The sequence below is a fragment of the Dermacentor variabilis genome, chromosome 2, assembly GCF_050947875.1.
Source record: "Dermacentor variabilis isolate Ectoservices chromosome 2, ASM5094787v1, whole genome shotgun sequence".
NCBI classification, from domain to species: Eukaryota; Metazoa; Arthropoda; class Arachnida; order Ixodida; family Ixodidae; genus Dermacentor; species Dermacentor variabilis.
The window spans coordinates 103,132,641-103,150,554 of NC_134569.1; the positions used below are offsets into that span (position 1 = coordinate 103,132,641).

Consider the following 17,914-nt stretch of genomic DNA (forward strand, 5'->3'; position numbering starts at 1 on the left):
ACCTGGATTTGCAATCAAGATTAACCAAGGCTAACCATACTATGCCTTAGCTTTCGCTACATATATCCTGGCATAGTCGAGCTAAGCCACTGCCAATTTCTTTAGTTTCGCTACCAAAAAGGTATAGTATCGCGAGCTCTTTGTGGCGCATCCGCTCGTATTTCAAACGTGAAATGCAGCACGGAGGCTGATATATATATATATATATATATATATATATATATATATATATATATATATCTGAAGCTGCGTTGTTGACGCGGACCAAAATTTCGTTGGCCTAAAGAGTTCAGGTTCCTTCCCAGGCGACTCTCCAGAACACGATGTGTGTAATCAGTTGCAACAATGAAATTCGTTGTCATAGACAGCGCTGGAACAGGCCGTACGTGCATCAGTGCAGCATTATAGGCTAACAGGGGGCTGAAATGAAGTGGACCGGTTGGTACACCTTGGTAAAGAGCAGGTATAGAACAGTACGGCACAGGAGACAGGTGCCACACGGAAAGAGCGCTGATCCTTGTAGTTGCATCTGTTTCTTGCGCCGCACTGTTCACATGCACCACAGTGCGCCGCACTGTGGTGAATGTGACTGGGCGTCACTATCTTCCTTGCTTGCTTCATGTTATCCTGAGCACCCTTCTTTCTCTTTCTCTCTCTTCTTTTTCTACGATGCAGCAATGCTACCTCACTGCCGATGAGCCAACCACGTCTTTCCATTTGTTCTTTATTACGAATATCTCTCAAGCACGTTATCCCCGGTCAAAGCGCCGGGCAGCTGAACATAAGGCAGCAAAAACATGGAACGCTTTTTCGACGTGCCGGGCGGAAAATTCGTCGGTGACGCGCTTCATGTGGTTGCCGTTGCGCGCGCGTCTAGTACAGTGACTGCCCTCGAGACAATTTCGGAAAGTTGGGAGTAGAGGTAAGGAATACGCACAAACTTAACAAAAGTTTGCAAGAAATGTCTGATGAAGTAGGCGCCAGTGTTGTAAACGCCGTGCCTTTATCGAGAAAAACAAGAAATGACTGTTCGGTTAAAACGGAAAGGATGCTAACTATCGAGAAAAACAAGAAATGACTGTTCGGTTAAAACGGAAAGGATGCTAACTAGAGACAGTGAAATACGAGACGCAACAGTTCTGCAACAGCTTCAGCCGCCGCCAATCATCTGTAGCGGTGCACTGTCCGAGCCTAGACGCATCGCTTCTCCACTGCAATATGCTGTTGCTGCGGTGCCGCTGGCGCCGACTGGCGGCGATCCCGCCAACTAGCGGCAACCTTCAGCCAACTCGTGGCGGTAAACGAAACTGGTCCAGGAGAGGCGCTTCGGAGGTTCACCAGGGTCGCCCGTTCAGTTTTCATTTACCGCGGTGAGGCGAGCAGGAGGGTCGCACATATTTTATGGTCTACGGTACACAGACTACACGTGATATTTCGCGCAGTGCGTACTAAAGGTCAATATATATTTATTAGAGCTGAAAAAGGTATATTAAAGACTGTGCGTGCAACGTGAATGACACGCCAACGTAATTGTATATGCCACACGTCCTACATTGACAATCTGATGCGGCGGCGTAAAAATTAAAATGAAAAATAAATGCTTATTTACAACCGAATGTGTACGTCCTGCCAACTATGCTAAGCGTCCTGTGCGGGCTAGATGAAATGCGCGGTGCATCGTCGACAGTATGCTGCAGAATTTGTCGTGGCGTCGAGGTGTACTGAAACAGCTGCGGTTATCTAAACATATCTAAACAAAGTTTATTATTACAATGCGCGCACCAGGAAATGGCAAATCGGCTAGCATGCATTCGCGATTGGTAAATGCCCCGAGAAGAAAAGAAAAAGAAAGACGTGCACTGGTGATGCGCAAAATGTCATCGCTTCTGACAAGTCCGCAGCGAAGCACGAGGCTTTCATAGTTCACTCGCAAACTGTAGATACGAAGAATTACCACGAGTGAGAGATGTTTCGTGCGCTATAAGAGCGGGTACACACTTCCTTTCCTTTGTGCCGATCAAAAGCGATACCGTAAGAGCTACGCGCACGATGTTCCTTATTCCCTCCGGCGCATGCACCTCCAATTCAGTCAAGGTCACGAGAACGCCAAGGCGCGTATACGGACCTCCTGTTGCAGCTGGCGTGCCTTGTCAGCTACGGGCTCGGTGGGACCCTGGCTGACCGACGGGGCGTAGAAGAACTCGGACTCTCCGAGGCCCGGCGATTCGTCCGACGACCACGAACAGTCGAAGCGTCGGCCCGGACTGTCTCCCTGGAGCTCTGCGTCACGGGAGACACGCACAACAGAAAAGATGAGAGAAACAAAAGTTTTCCTTATGGTTATCTAGACTGAAAGGTGGCTCTGCCGTGCTGGGTTGTAAGACGCACTATAGATGAGCAAGAGGTGCTTGGAGTATTGATGAAAAAAAGAAAAGCAATGAAGAGACGGGAGGGAGGGAGGGGGCGGGATCGATTCGTCAAGCATGGCTAACACAGTACGAGATAAAGATAGGCAAAGCGCTAGATTACGATAAGGTAGGGCGCAAAGCCTATAGGTGACTGTTTGCCGCTGCCCAGATTTAAAGGGAATGCAACTAGGAATCATCATCGTGTACAGTTTCATGATTTAAAGAAAAGTTAAATTCTGGGGGTTTTACACGTAAACTTACAAAGCCTATAGGTGACTGTTTGCCGCTGCCCAGATTTAAAGGGGATGCAACTAGGAATCATCATCGTGTACAGTTTCATGATTTAAAGAAAAGTAAAATGGTGGTTTTACACGTAAACTTACGGTATGATTATGAGGCACGCCGTAGTGGGGGTTTCCGGATTAAATTCGACCACCTGGAATTCTTTAACGTGAACCCAATGCAAGGTACACGGGCGTTTTTCGCATTTCGCCCTCATAGGAATGCGGCCGCCGCGGCCGGGATTTGATCCCGCGCCCTCGGGCTATGCAGTGCCACGCCATAGCCACTATATATGCCACCACGGTGAATGTAATGTTAGGAAATGGCGGTTTCGGATGGACATCTTTTTCGGAGAACCAGACGTGTCTGACAAACAGCGCCTTCTCTCTTTCATAGTTATCGAGTTCCTTCTGAAACCCCGTGTAAGTTGCTCCTTTTCTGCCCTGTTACGAAAGAAATATTTTGATAAAACATAAGCAGGCACTCGCGCTGCGGTGTACAGTTCGACCGAACGTGAACATGTATCGGATGATGGCTAAATTTGTGCGAAATACGAGGTCCCCGCAAACCGTGCGTCGGTTTCAATTTTATCTTTCCGTCTCCTTCGCTTACTTGTAATACTATGTGTAGATAAACGTTAATTCAAGAAGTACGACGGGAGAACCAAGAGTTTTCTTATGAAGGTTTCATTCTGCAAAAGCTTTATTCGTACAGCGGTCGTCCTGCTTTATAGAACAAGCCCCGTTCAGGACAAGATGGATGAATCGTCCATATATCGGCATAACCACGGTGACGCAACGCCCACTGGGAAATTCGCATAGACAGAAGCGGCAGATTTCATCTACAGGTAACACCATAAAAAGAAAAAAACTCCATGGAGGGAGAGACAGCACAACAAGACGTCTGCAGAAACGCGCTACTTCACAACTGCCTTGCTCTGCTCGAAAAAAAAAAGTTAAGTGTTCTAACTTCTTCCCTGCAGTTCCCGAAGTATTTTAACGGCTCACATTAAATGTGGCATCATGAAATGTGAACTCCCTTCCATTGTGACCGCAAGGGATGGAGACGTAGTTTTTCGCGTATTCTCAACAGGTACACAAAATTTGCATTAGCGACATGCGTGCTCCAGTTTCTCTCTTCCATCCTCGTTTTTCCTGCGCTACCTATAGAGACGCACTTTTTTTTCTTGGCCTAACCAAAGTACTGGCGAGCCCTCTAGTTTAGTACGAGCACTTGTGCCGGCGTCGAACGTCTTGGAAGCTCTTTTACATGTTACATGTTCGTTACATGTTCTTCTCTTTTATTTAAGCATTCTCTAATTCAAGAATTTGTACTTCTTTTCTATATTTATCCAATATTATTAACCAAGTATAAAGGAACAGCCGCTGCCAGCAACCAGCGACAACTCCTATTTATTTTCATCTTAACAAGAAAGAAAAAAAAAAGAAAGCTCCGTATGTAACAGCTATGCGAACTGCTGAGCGAAATTCTAGTGTTTCCCGGAGCAGTGAAATACCCTAACGTTCCAGCTAACCAAATGTTGTCACGGGGAGAAGAAAAGATGACCCACCGTCTTGGGGGAAGACCTCGTGGACCACCTCCAGCTGCGCGGTGTAGAGCAGGGCCTGCAGGTCGGCGCCGGAGAAATGCTCGGTGCGCGCCGCCACGGAGTCCAGGTCCACGTCGTCGGCCAGCAGAAGCTTGCGGCTCAACGCGACCAGGATGCTCGCGCGCTCCGCCTTGCATGAACCGGAAAGGGGCGTCAAATCGCTACATCAAGCTCTTTCGTTTGCGACAGGGAGCCATACTCAGTGTGCGCACTGGTTCGTCAAGCCGCTTTGCTGAGGCCTCTATTACGTCTTGTGTGCCTCCAAGATGCGTGACCAAGCCCAATTTCATTTGCTAAAGCACTTCGTACGAAGTGTTTGCAGCAGATCGCATCTACTTGTCTGAAGCCTGTTGTGCGTCACATGCCTAAAAATATTATTTTTTTTTTAAGTCGGGAAAAGACATGAGGGCTACACCGAAACCTGCGGGGCCACAGCTGCCATTTAACGACTGTGTGCTAGATGGCGCCACAGTACCGCGCTACTCAGTGAACTCGGAGGCTTCTTCAAGGTACACAGTATCTGCGCCTATCAAGCGAAAGTATGTCAAAAAGCACCTAAATCTGCTATTGATGAGAAAAAGCACGTACACTCTGAAGCAATAGTTTAGAGACCACGTCATCAGCAAGAAAAAATAATACAGGTACTGATCCTGCGACCTCGTGCCTATAGCAGCGCCACTCCAAAGTCATTAAGCAACCACGGCAAATCCGGAGCCCCGTACATACGGCGTGGCTCATAGTGAGATCGTGGTTTTGGCACGTAAAATCCCAGAATTTATTTAAATTTAATTGGAAGGTTTACAGATGCTTTCTCCAACTTTTAGCGATTCACTGGGAAAGCATCGGAACCGACTGATTTTTGGCGTCTTCCACAAAAGGGATACCACATTTATCACAGCTCGCATCTCACCGTAATGCCTAAGCATGGTGACCAACATGACAGACACCGGAGGCGATTGCAAGTTCGCACCGAAAACGCAGCGCAATGACTTACCGCAAATTACCTGCGGTTGAGCAGGATAACTGTACATACAACCTGGTTCTGAGTCTTCAGAACGACGGGGAAAAAATGAAAATAAAGTAGTCACTGCTCTACGCTGCTCGATTTCTGCTGCGCCCTCTTGTCCGCCACCTTTCTTTGTTTTTTTTTTTTTTCTAGAGTCCGCCGCGAAGTAAGGAGGCGGTCGTCGGATTAAATAAGCACCCGGTGCACAACACCGATAAAGGTATTAAAGCTCCAGCAAAATCCCCTCTCACTCCAATAAAAAATAAAATCCTCGGAGACTATGCGCATGCAAAACAAGCCACGACGCACGCAGAATAAATAGAAAGAGGTCGAACCAAACAAAACAACTCCGAAGAAAACGGGGTAAAAAATTGCAGATGACAATAGGCAGAAATAACAATAAAATACCGGAGCCGGCCACAGACGGCTTATGCGTGAGGCGCACCTTGTCGATAAAATAAAAAAGAAAAAGAGGGTGGCCGTACGAATATAAAAATGGCAAATTCAATCTCGCCCAGAGGGACTGAAACAGGCACAGTGCGACGCGGTGCGGCATTGTGCCCGAACGAATAGCGAGGTGGCTTCTGGGCGCAGATCTGTTTAGAGGAGTGAGAAAGGATCGCGAGTACGGCATGCACGAGGGCGCGGATGGTTGCTGCTGCCACCCCCGCACACGCAAGAGAAACACAGCGTTCACAGGCCGTGCGGAAAGCGTCGTGCACAAAATACACGTGTACAAGCGTTCACTATAAGCGCAGGTTTCTGCGAGGCTGCCTCTGCAGTGTCAACAAGGATTTTTGCGACCAGCGCGTAGCGGGCTCCCGTGCGCACGGTTGGTTGCCAATCGCAATTCGCGTTCTCCGTGGTGTACACCTTTCCTCGACCTGCGTATATGGGCGCAGTCAACGGCAAATGAAAACATGTACGTGAAGATTCAAACAAAATAGATGTCGCAGGACCATGCCCCAGCTACGGGACGTGTGGTTTAAACACTGTCGTGCGATGCATCGGTCTTATACTTCGGGCAAAGCTAACAGCTCTTCGATGTTGATATGCGTAAGTCGCGCGCACGCGCGCGTGTGTGATGTGCCCAGAGGAAAAAAAAATAAAATAAATCGTGCAACGCCGAAGTGCGCGAAATACAGCTCTGTACGTTGTAGGGACGCTCGATTCTCACGCGTCCCCTAGATGTTGTTTTCCCCGCATGGCTATCGCGTCTCCTGTAACCCGGCTTCTCCGCTTAGCTATACGCCCCGGCGGCGGCAGGTGTGGTTACGGCAGGGTTACAGCAGGATTACAGCATATTACGGCACGGAGATATTAGGGGACGGCGCGAGTGTTGCGCTGCTAACGCCACCTAACGGAGGGGTCGTGGGGTGCGAGAGTGAGTAGGCTCTTCCTCTTCAGCTCGGGGGTCGGCGAGAGGCGCGGACGTTTCGCGCACTCGCCCACCGTTCGCGGGACCGTCCTGCGAAAGGCCTGTAGGAGCTGGACACCGGAATGGACGGGATCGATCGTACGAACGCGACACCGTTCGCGTGACTGTATACACGCGAACGATTAGGCGTTCGTGTCCAGCATGCGAGCGAACATATTTGCTCGCTATCCTGTCGCGGCGAGTCGAACTTCCTCGATTCGTCAGCGTCCATCGGCATGTAATATTGGTAACGATTCGGCTGGCTAGATTGGTGCGTACAAGGCGCAATAAATGTCCTTGCGATTGTTTGTGCTACTGTGTTGTCGTTCCTTTGTCCCAAGGGTACGTGTGAGACCCGCACAAGATATAACACGAACGAACCGTTGCTCCGGAGGTTAGAGTTCGCAAAGTAAAGCGGACGTTGCAAATCGGCGCTCTATAACTGCGTCACGCCATTCCAAAGGACGCCATACATATTTTCGGACATGAAACCTGTCGCGTTCAAGACAGGACAACATGCTCCGATGGCTGACACGGATAGAACACAGAGTATAAGCATCTCTATTTAAATAGCAATAATTCACGAGGCGGACTATGAAGCTGCAGTGGACAGAGCTCCAAATTAAGTTTGATAACCTCGGTTTCCTTGACGTATAGAAACATTATTTCATTCCGAATATTTCCTCTTCGTCATATAACGCGCCTGCCGTGACAGACAGTCGAACCCGCGACCTTGCAATCCAGTGGCAGAACACTGTGGCCACGAACTTTCCGCGGTAGAATTTCCGCAAGGTTAGAATTTCCCGATAGTTCCAGGTTTATAATGATCTATATCCGCGACGTGGACGAAACCATTAAGATATCTATGGTCATCAAGAAACACTGAAGGTAATCGCTGTATCTTATACCTTTACTTTCGTTTAAAATAAACGAAGTTGGGAAGCAATCGCCGAAAAAACAAAAACATATAGTCCTAGTTTTCGTGCGCCAGAACGACAGGAAAATTTAGCAGACAGGAAAGAGAAGAGCGAAGTCCGTAGGAATTCGAAACACGTGGACACTAAGGCTGTCGCTCATTAGCTCTGAGCGAATGGCGAGCAAGAATTTTTGCGCCTTCGGAAGAGGAAAGCTTGAACGGAGAATGACGCAGCGCGAAACGAAAAGCCCCGTAATAAGCGGAGCAGATAAAGTCTCGACGTACGCGCATCGACAAAATTATTCATAGTAGATAACAAAAGGGCAAAACCTCGAGCCAATGCAGCACCTGACCTAGAGAAGACGGTAGACGAACGCGTCGCTCTCTAATACGCGAATTCAAATTCAACTTCGTGCCTGCACGCACAATCTCGGGAAACGAGGGCATGAAAGCGCGGCAGCGGCAGTGAACAGGCTGATTAAAAGTCAACGGGGACGGGGCCGCGCAAGGCGGATATAAAGGGCGAATTGAAACGAACAAAAGGCACGGATCGAAAGTCGAGCGTGTCGGAAACTGAGGAGTGTGCGGAGAGGTAGAGAAACAGGGATGTGTGTGTGTGTGTACACACATATATATATATATATATATATATATATATATATATATATATATATATATATATATATATATACTTATGACACTCAAAGGGAGAAGCCAATCGGCCAACCACAGTTCCACTAGACGCGAAAAAAAGCTACTTCTATCCCCCCCTCCACCCCTCTTTTCTTTTTCTACTCTCCCGGAGCAGCAAAAAAGAAAAAAGAAAAAAAAAAAGACACGCAGCGCCAGTCATCCGTGCAGAGCACAGACAGGAAAGTGAATATGCGCGCACAGACCTGTTTTGTGGGATCTGCCACAGAGAATGAAATCGGCTTCCGAACACTCACTTCCTCCGCGCACACCTGACCTCTCCCCCAGGATAGAGCCAAAGACGACACACATATACACACATTAAAATGAGAGAGAGAGAGAGAGAGAGAGAGAGAGAGAGAGAGAGAGAGAGAGAGAGAGAGAGAGAGAGGGTACGAACGGGGGAAAAGTGACATCAATAAGCCTAATCCTGCAAGTTACACAGCCACTACGGCCGCGACGTCTCTCCGCTGTGTCCCTTATTCCTCGTGTATAAAGCAAGAAAGAAAGTAAAGAAAACGGGCACGTAGGCAGCCTCCGCACGTTGCTGGGAGCCCCACGTGGACGAACGTTTTTGCATACTGCGCTATAAGCCGCTCCTCCGCGCCGACTGACTATATCTCCGGACTGGCACGCACACGGCTCGGTCGGTCGCGAAAGAAACCTCGTCAAAGGCGCGCGGCACATTCACAGCGGATGATGACACTTTTTGTGCCGGGCTCTCTCTATCTCAGCCTACAAAAGGAAGGTTACATCTTTCTCTTCGGTTCTTTCTTTCCTTTTTTCCTTTCTTTTGTTCCCTTTCCTCAACATAAAAGCCGGAGAAAAGGAGACAAATACTCAGAAGGGCACGACGACCGAGATGGATTTTCCTTACCGCCAGGAACGAAAAGGCGTCTTGGTCTCTCACTTTTCCCGATATACATATGCCGTGCATAGTGCTCTCTCTCTGTCTCTCTCTCTCTCTCTCTCGTCAATTTTCCGCAAAATGCCGCAGCCGCTGGCCTGCGGAAAGAAGAATGGAAGGCTTCTGCTGCTCGGCACACGCCGAGTTTATATACACTACGCGATCCTTCGCGCCAAGGTTTGTTCCTTGTTTTTCCTCACATTTTCTTTCCGCTTAGAGAGGAGAAAGGTACGATAAATCGAGCCGAGTGCACCGCAACGCGGCTTTGGCTTCCGTTTGGAGCCCCTGTAGAATAAATACTGAATGGCGAAAATGTCGTCTCCCGAAGGAGATTAGGCAGCGGAGCTTATATTCCTTTCCCCTGCGTCGGATCTGTTTTCGTATTCTCTACGCCGAAGCAGCTCCTGTGACGACCTGACAGGCGCTCGTGCGCCAGCCGGCTCGAAGAAACGGAAATAATAATGAGACGAGGCGAAGTGTATAGATCCCTTCTTTTACTCCTAATTCACGACTGAACTGAGCAGAGGAAGAGGCAGTGCGCCCGTTTTTCACACGGAAGTCCGGCTTCGATGTCGGACGTCGGTAGACACGCAAAGATACGTGAAAGCGTGTATTACTGGAAAGAGTGAATCCATACGCGATACGGAAACTTCGCTTGCACAAGCGCGCGGTCGCGCAAGGATTTAACCGTCTACGGGTGCACAACTCGAAACTTTTGAAGCCTGTCGTAACGTCCGCCGCCATCCTTCGGCGCCGCAACATCTTTGTTTCACCCCCCCCCCGTCAACGCTCTCGAAAAGGAAACAATGTGAAAATAACGATAACGCGAACTTTGACGAACCATGAATACGAACCATCATGACCGGCTCCGATCGCTTTTGTCTGAAAGTGATCGTCGACGCTATGCCGTCTTGCGTCGACTGCCGGATAAGCACTCAAAATTCGCGCGCGCGCACACACACGCACGCACGCGCGCACGCACACACACACACACACACACACACACACACACACACACACACACACACACACACACACACACACACACACACACACACACACACACACACACACACACACACACACACACACACACACACACACACACACACACACACACACACAAATAAACATTTAAATAACAGTATAATTTGCGTTTCTTATAAGTGACGGTTGCTTCGTTGCCTCTTTAATCCGGGCTTCAATAGTGCACTTGTGCGCACACAATACAATAGCGTTTTATTCAACCTCGGCAGGTAACGAGGGCTACACTGGAAGCGACATCTCGCAACAGCGACGCGTGAAACAGTTGAGGGGCAAACGCAACTCTCACATCCAAAGCTGATTTTCTTCGGGTGAAGCATAAAACAAAACAGCACGGCACGAGAGCTCCGGCCGTCATTCGTGCGAGCCCAACTGAACCTGTCAGCTTAGCGGAACCACGAAAATATAGGAAGCGGCTGCTTCATGATTTTTCCTTCTCCAGGTGAAGGCAAGTGTAGGGCGCGTCTGCCATACTGTTGCCATCGCGTATGCGACCAATGAGGCATCAAAACAAGCATGTAGAATGCCCCTGTAAAGGGTACTTTACAGCTGACAGAGATGCTCCGCGGAGAAGCCATGTCGTCACCTCGAGGTACCTTCGCAAATCACTCAAGTGGGAGCTCACAGGCAGCGGTAGCGGTCACTGAAACCGAAATCATCTGCGCCTTATTGACCGCGCTTGCAACGTTGAACATGCCGGAATTTGCGGCCTTTCGATTTTAAGAAGATATCTTTGGATGTATGGTTACCAACATGTTCTGGCATGTTATGTATAATAATAATAATAATAATAATAATAATACTCTTGCGCAGTGTGTCCTTTGTTATGATCGACTTGTCCGTTGTGAGAGACATTCAGGCATACATTGCCATGACAAGATTATTTGCCTCGGCCCAGAGAAGACTGTTACAGTAGGCCTGGACATCAACCTGTCAAGTGTGAGAAGCGTTCAAGTGGGCGTCCCCATGTCGACATAATTGCCCTCTTCTCCGAAACAGCGTCACCCCTTTTATTCCCCGAGCTGACACAAAGGGAAGGACGAAGGAAAGAAAACCCGAAGGGCAGGATGTCGTTGACTGCACAACCTACTTCCACAGGCTCCCCAAGAAGACGTCGACGACTACAAGACCACAAGGAGTTATTTAAGGCCATCTTGGCCACCGTGTTAATCAGAACGACTCGGACTTGCATACAGTCACAACCATGTACCAATGAAGTGAATACAATCTTTTCTACTTTTTTTCATCCTCAAGTTGCCTGCCTTCGTCGTCGCTTTCTGATTCTTGCGGTGAAGACCCACCTCACCCGGTCGAGATCGCATCACCTGTGATACCTTTCTCCTCCGCTCTATCACCTCATTTCGTCCTCTCATTACCAGCAGTGGCAGAGGTACAATGCTGCTCACTTTAAATTGTGAGTCCAGAACATTATTATTATTATTATTATTATTATTATTATTATTATTATTATTATTATTATTATTATTATTCAGTCAACACAGAAGATGCAGCGTATTCCCTGGCAAATACTATTTGCTTCCTGCAAGAATGAAATTGGTTCATTCAAAAAGTCCATTCACTACATAGGAAATTGTCACAGCCTTTTAATGCATTCGTAAACTGCCCAGCTCAAGAAAGAAATCCACACATATTGAAAAAATTTGCAAGTTTCTTTAAATATTCGTTCAATTAGAGAGGATTTAGCACGTAATAGTGTGTGTGAAATTAAAAAGTAGCTTGACATGTTGGACCTCATTATAATAATGCCTTATGAGCATTTAATTACAAAGGGCGACAAACAAGTGAGGCACAGTCAGTCATACAGCGCATAACTAGGAAAAAACAGGCACCAGCAAGATTTTAGCACAATTGAGCAAGCAAATTACTTGCTTCAATTGATTCCTGCATCAATGTGCACACATGAGAACCGGTTAGGCTGCACTATAATGAAGAGACAAAAACAACTCTAATTTATTTGAATTGAATTCCGTGATTTATTATTATTATTATTATTATTATTATTATTATTACTATTATTATTATTATTATTACATTTCAGATTTATGATTCCATTTCAAGAGAATATCATGCATAACTGCCAAATCAAATAATATAATACTAAAGAGATCTTGATACAGATAGATCAGAACAGAGTGGGACACGAAAAATTGGCTCATATTGAACAGGCCAGAGTTCATGGGGCCCTACACAGCTACTGAGAGAATAGATACAGCTACCAAAGAAAAATGTGTGGATCCCACGCACTGTGGGACTCAACGTAAGCGAAGCTTTGTATGCGGTTTGCTGCAATTGACGATAATTAGCAGTGATGTCGACGGCGAATGTGTAGTTTCTTCAGTGCTCAATCAAATACGAGAGTGATAAGTTTATCTTAAACGTTACCTTGCGTGCACCACTGCTATTTGTCCGCATAGTCCACAGAATGCATAGGGAGACGTTTGCTTGAGGCATTGTTGTGCATCATTGTTCATAATCTCTCGGAAGGTTCAGCATTATCATTACCTCACGTGGCACACCACATCATAGCAAAAGTGCTAAACTTTAATTGATTTACAGGGCTGTTTGTAATTAAACTATTATGATTGTACGTATACATTGTACACATACATTCACAGTCTGCGCCACGTTTCACTGTGTAGCGAGGATGTTCCTGTTCCGCCCAATACTTCTTTCTGGCCTGGGTGTCCTCGGCACTGAGCATACGCTTTGAAGTCATTTTTCTGGCACGTGTTTACGTGCTCCTTCTGCATACGTGGCCAGCATGCTGCTGAGGCGCCAGCTACAAGCACTCTCTTGAGGCTATGGACGATTGCAATGTTTACACTATCCCATCCCAGCACACGACCTCCACTGCCAAGCAACTGCATTTTTGTCGCATAGAAAAGCAAGCACAGCACATACAATACGCACAAACTGTGAAACGCTGCCACGGCAGCGGCGGCTGATATGTGCAGAAACGAAAGCCATCTAGAAGTGTTGCAAGAAACCCAACAGCGTGTGAGCAAGACCAGGAGGCAAGCGCCATCTGGTGGTATTGCAAGAAACCCAGCGGAATGCACGGCAAGATCATCGGAAAGTCGGGAGAAGAGGCAAAGAAAGCTTCACTATAAAATGACTGCTTTATGTATCTGCTATGTGTTCTTTCAAATGTCATTGCTGTTTTTTGTACTAAACAAGCTCATCTCCATGAAGACAGTCATTTTTTTCCCAAGCTTTTCTGTCAAACATCTCAAACATGAGACATGTGCCAGATAATTTGTACTAAAATGTAAGTATGCTCGCTATGAAGAACATTACTACATGCACAAAAACTTCAAACATGTCATAAAAGTGCCACCTGGACAAAAACAACATGAGCAGTTTTATAATAGTTTGTAGGATTTGCCTTTTCAAACATTTTCTTAGTTGTTTCATTCTCTACAAGCACCCTTCTAGTAACTGGAATAACTATATAAGGGACACCAGAAGACCATATATCTATGGTGATCCACCGTTATAAAAAATCTAGTTTTTTTTTCTTTCAAGGACATTCTACGGTGCTTTCTGCCATTTCAAGGAAAATAAAACTTTAGCCAGAAACAAAGTGCCTCTAGATTGAACAACAATGAGCAGAACCAGGGTGTCTACCAAGTAAACATCTCTAAATTTCTTGAATTTTCCAGATTTTTCCTGGGTGTCTTTGCAATATTGCGTGAGTGACACAGAACTTTGTTTTATGTCAAGACGGGCTGACACCATGTTGCCCAACTCCCTAGTAAACATGTTAAAAAAAAAAGACGATTTAATCCAGTTTGAATATTAAGGAGTAGTGTTTATTGTATTCAAAAAGGAAACAGAAGGCAGGGGTTAGTAAAATGTACAGCAAATAAAATATCTTAGAAAAGAATGGTAAAACCCATTGCAAATTGAGTCTAACATTCTCAAATACGAATAATACGAATAGGCATAGAGAAACCAATGTTTTCGAACATGAGCTATTTCTAACTAATAGCAAGCTCATTGGCACAAGGCCAAACTTTGTCACAAGTGATATTCTCTCTGAACAGCTGGTAAGTCAACCTCAACTGTCCTGACATATGCTGAAGCAAGATAGCAAGGTGGGCAAGTTGGTTAAGATTCATCTTACTCTCGGTAACAGCGCAAAGGGACACAGAGAAAAGGAAGAAACACAACAACACGGGTGCCCATGTTGTTGTGTTTCTTCCTTTCGTCCATGTCCTTTGCGTTGTTACCGAGAGAATGATGTGCCCTGACATACTCTCAGCCCGCGCACAATGCCTCAGTGTTGCATTTCACTGCTTTAAACAGTTTATTTTAGTTTGAATAGGGGGACACCTGCATCTTGGCTTCAGCCAACACTTGGTTTTTTTTTTTGAACTCATGCTCCTTCAAAGAAGCAGCGGCATGCTTCCTTTTCCGTTTGTTCCTCAATGTGTAGGTAGGTCCTTCCTGTTCGCATCCTCCTTGTTCCACACGTTCGCCCCACGGACCATTTGAAGCATCCTCTTGGACTGCCTAGGGGCCGTGAAGACGTCCGACAAATCGGTCAGTTCGAAAAAATGAATGCATGTGTTTCCCTGTCCTTAAGAGCTCAAGTCGCCACAGGCACATTCGAAACAGCTCCGAAAGCCTGGCAGTAGACTTATTAGGCATATCTGCGACAGCTCGTACTGTGACAGCTTGTACTGTGACAGGAGATGGCGGGTGCATGCGTGTATAATTAAGGAATAATACTGTGTGCCGTGATAATTGCCCCTTCCCACGTTTATGCTTCACCGCGTAATATTTCTGTGTTGAGGCGAAGCTCACTTTCGGGAACCGGCTCATGCAATGCACCGTGCTTTCCGAGCTTCGACCCCAGTCGCGAGGACTACAAAGACGGAGTCGGTGCCACTGCTGGCAGTGGCGCATTCTTTTAATGAAAAAAGACGGCACAGAACGGCAAGACGCTTAACAGAGAACGTCAAAGCTGCTAGGCCTGGCTTTGCGGCGTTAGTGGCTGCGGCGGCCAGCGGATCTGCGTGCAAGAGCGCCTGTTCGAGGCAGCGAGGTAATAAAAATGGCGGCGGTGGTGGCTTTGGTTAATGCCGTTTCGGACCTGCGGTCACGGCAAAAATATCGGAAAATTGGACGGCAAAGGGTTCTTGCGCCCGAAATTTTAGACGTTCCTATCTATACATTGACTCTATGGGATACTTGGTGGTGCCGCGAAGCCGTCCGAATTATCCGGCGTCTGAAAAGTCGGTCGTTGAGTGCACACTGGCAACTCCTCCAGCCGACAACATGGCATCAAAGACGACTCGTTACGATTCCTCAGTGTAACTCCAGCCAGCATTACCGCGACTTTCGTTCCATTTCAACAAAATTCCAGCTAATTTTCCCTGACAGTAGCACAAGTTCCCTGAGTTTTCCCCGAGTATTTCCAGACTATTCGAAATTCCTGAGAATTCCCGGTTTCCCCGGTTGGCAGACACCCTGGTTCGAAACTGATGCAAGCATCAAATCAAGTTTATGAGAAAACCATGTGATATCATCTCCAAGCCATCGAACCTGCATTGAAGACTGAAAGCTCATGCAGTGGGATACTGATACTTAATTTCCAAGAGTACTGCATCTGCCTTCTGCATTCACTTCAGTTGAGCAGACGATGCTTGCAATTTTGCTGCAAGCTCAGGTCATAAAATGATAATATGCTTCTTAAAATGATTAATAGAATTTGCTTGAAACCATTTCTGTTAGGTGAATCATAAGATCCTTTGTAGACTTCACCGAGGCGGTATGTGGTGACTAGGCAAACGTGATAAAAAGAAGCTACACACATGGAAATTTCCACTGTTTTCCTTCAGTGCTCTAGAGGTAACTAACACAAGTTAAATAAATGGCAGGGTAGATACCGTGTTCGGCAGTGGGCAGTGAAGGCACTTGTCCAAACGACCAGGTCGAAGCAGCGCTGGATCAATGAGGTCAGGACGACTTGTTGCAGCCAGAACATACACACCTAGAAGAAAGTGTGCAGCACATTTTATATTATGGGCTGACATTGTCGGGAGAGTAAGTAGTAACTACAATTCTCTGTTACATTGCCCTGGCTGCTGATAAGACATGTTCACAGTGCAGCTACAGCAACTACAGTAGAAGCAACCACTTTGCAGTTGCATCACAGTGAAGATTCACTTGTTGCAAATCTGTTCACAAGGTAGCAATCTGTTTTCTTTGGTGCCAAATGCAGCTGCTAAGTGATTTAACAAGAGCCCACATTTTCAGTGGATCAACAAAAATATACGCAGATTAGGTGTTGAACATCTTATTCCTTGAAATGCGTTGCTGCCTGGCTTCTCACTGATTACAATCACAAATTGGAATTGTTTTCCTCAGGCCAATTGCATCTACACATCAAATTCAGAACATGACTACCATCATGGTTAATGACAATAACATGCATAAATAGTATGCGCCTCAACATACATGTGCAACTGTTAAGCTACCCGAGCTGATGACCCATCAAATGTGACAATGTTAATGGATGTGTAATCTAAGTACAATTGTGGTCACATCTTCATGAGTCAACTAAATGTCAATGTGCTATGGGACAAGAACAAATAAAAAAAGATTTAGAGAGCAGGTCAAAACCTTTACCAGTGCTAGTTTCCACACCATCAAGCAGCGTAAGCAATTGGTTAACAACACGATCAGTAACACCTGTACTGTCATGGCCTCTCCTGCAAGCAAAAACAAATGTCTGTAGAGATTACACATTCTCATAATAAAGCATGCAAGTCCATAACTATAAAAATCAACAAACAGCAATAAACACTGTCTAAATGTTAACTATGCCTGTTCATTTAGCATGGCAGCCTAGAGTAACTATCATGCTGGCAACTCACCTCGGTGCAATGGAATCAAATTCATCAAAAAAGATTATGCAGGGCTTTGCACTCTGAGCTCTGAAAAAAAAAAAAAGAAAAGGAAGGCCACAAATTAGTTTGTCCTCTCCTATTATTAAGTTGAGATGTCAATTTTACTCAACACTATGAAGTGAAAAATACATCATTATTTACTACTATTGGGCACGAGCTCCGCTAATGCAGAGGATGGCACAATTGTTAGCATGACAGAGAATGAAGGAGTGTAGGGCAGCACCTCAGTGTAGGCACTGTAGCAAGAACAAAGGAACAAAAATACAACAATTACATAACAGCCCACTGCTACTGTCTTCCTCTCTGGTTGCCATTTTTTCACAGTGAGTTCAACTGCTCAAATGACAACACATAATGACATTCACAAACACCGCACCACTAACACAGCGGTTTATACCATTTCTATACCTATAGCCCACTTCTGCATATAACTTGCGCCCCAGTGACAACCCCTGAAGAATTAAAAAGAAAAGGAAGAATGCATTATAACCCTCCCAAACATTAGCATACACAAATGCTAAAATCCTTGTAAAATCAACCATGTGCTATTTTTGGAACAAAGCAGGGCTCCAGAAACAATCTTCTTTTGTTGTATGTTCAATCATTCCCTCTTGTGCGGTCTGTTGGGCCACAGTGTGGCCTCATGACAATTTATACCTTCAGCTGCACCTGCACTGCAACAACGTTAATGCTAAAG

General features: G+C 46.2%; 1 protein-coding gene across 1 annotated transcript in view; it reads right to left on the bottom strand.

Moving 5' to 3' along the window:
- LOC142572432 (peroxisomal ATPase PEX1-like) overlaps window positions 1–17,914 on the bottom strand; it is a 96,188-nt gene that overhangs the window by 23,383 nt on the left and 54,891 nt on the right. Inside the window, exons 15-19 of the mRNA XM_075681535.1 lie at window positions 17,185–17,244; window positions 16,937–17,019; window positions 16,195–16,298; window positions 4,261–4,429; window positions 2,126–2,280 (exon numbers count right to left, since the gene is read on the bottom strand). Of these exons, the coding sequence (XP_075537650.1) occupies window positions 2,126–2,280; window positions 4,261–4,429; window positions 16,195–16,298; window positions 16,937–17,019; window positions 17,185–17,244 (571 nt within the window). The remainder of the gene's footprint in view (window positions 1–2,125; window positions 2,281–4,260; window positions 4,430–16,194; window positions 16,299–16,936; window positions 17,020–17,184; window positions 17,245–17,914) is intronic.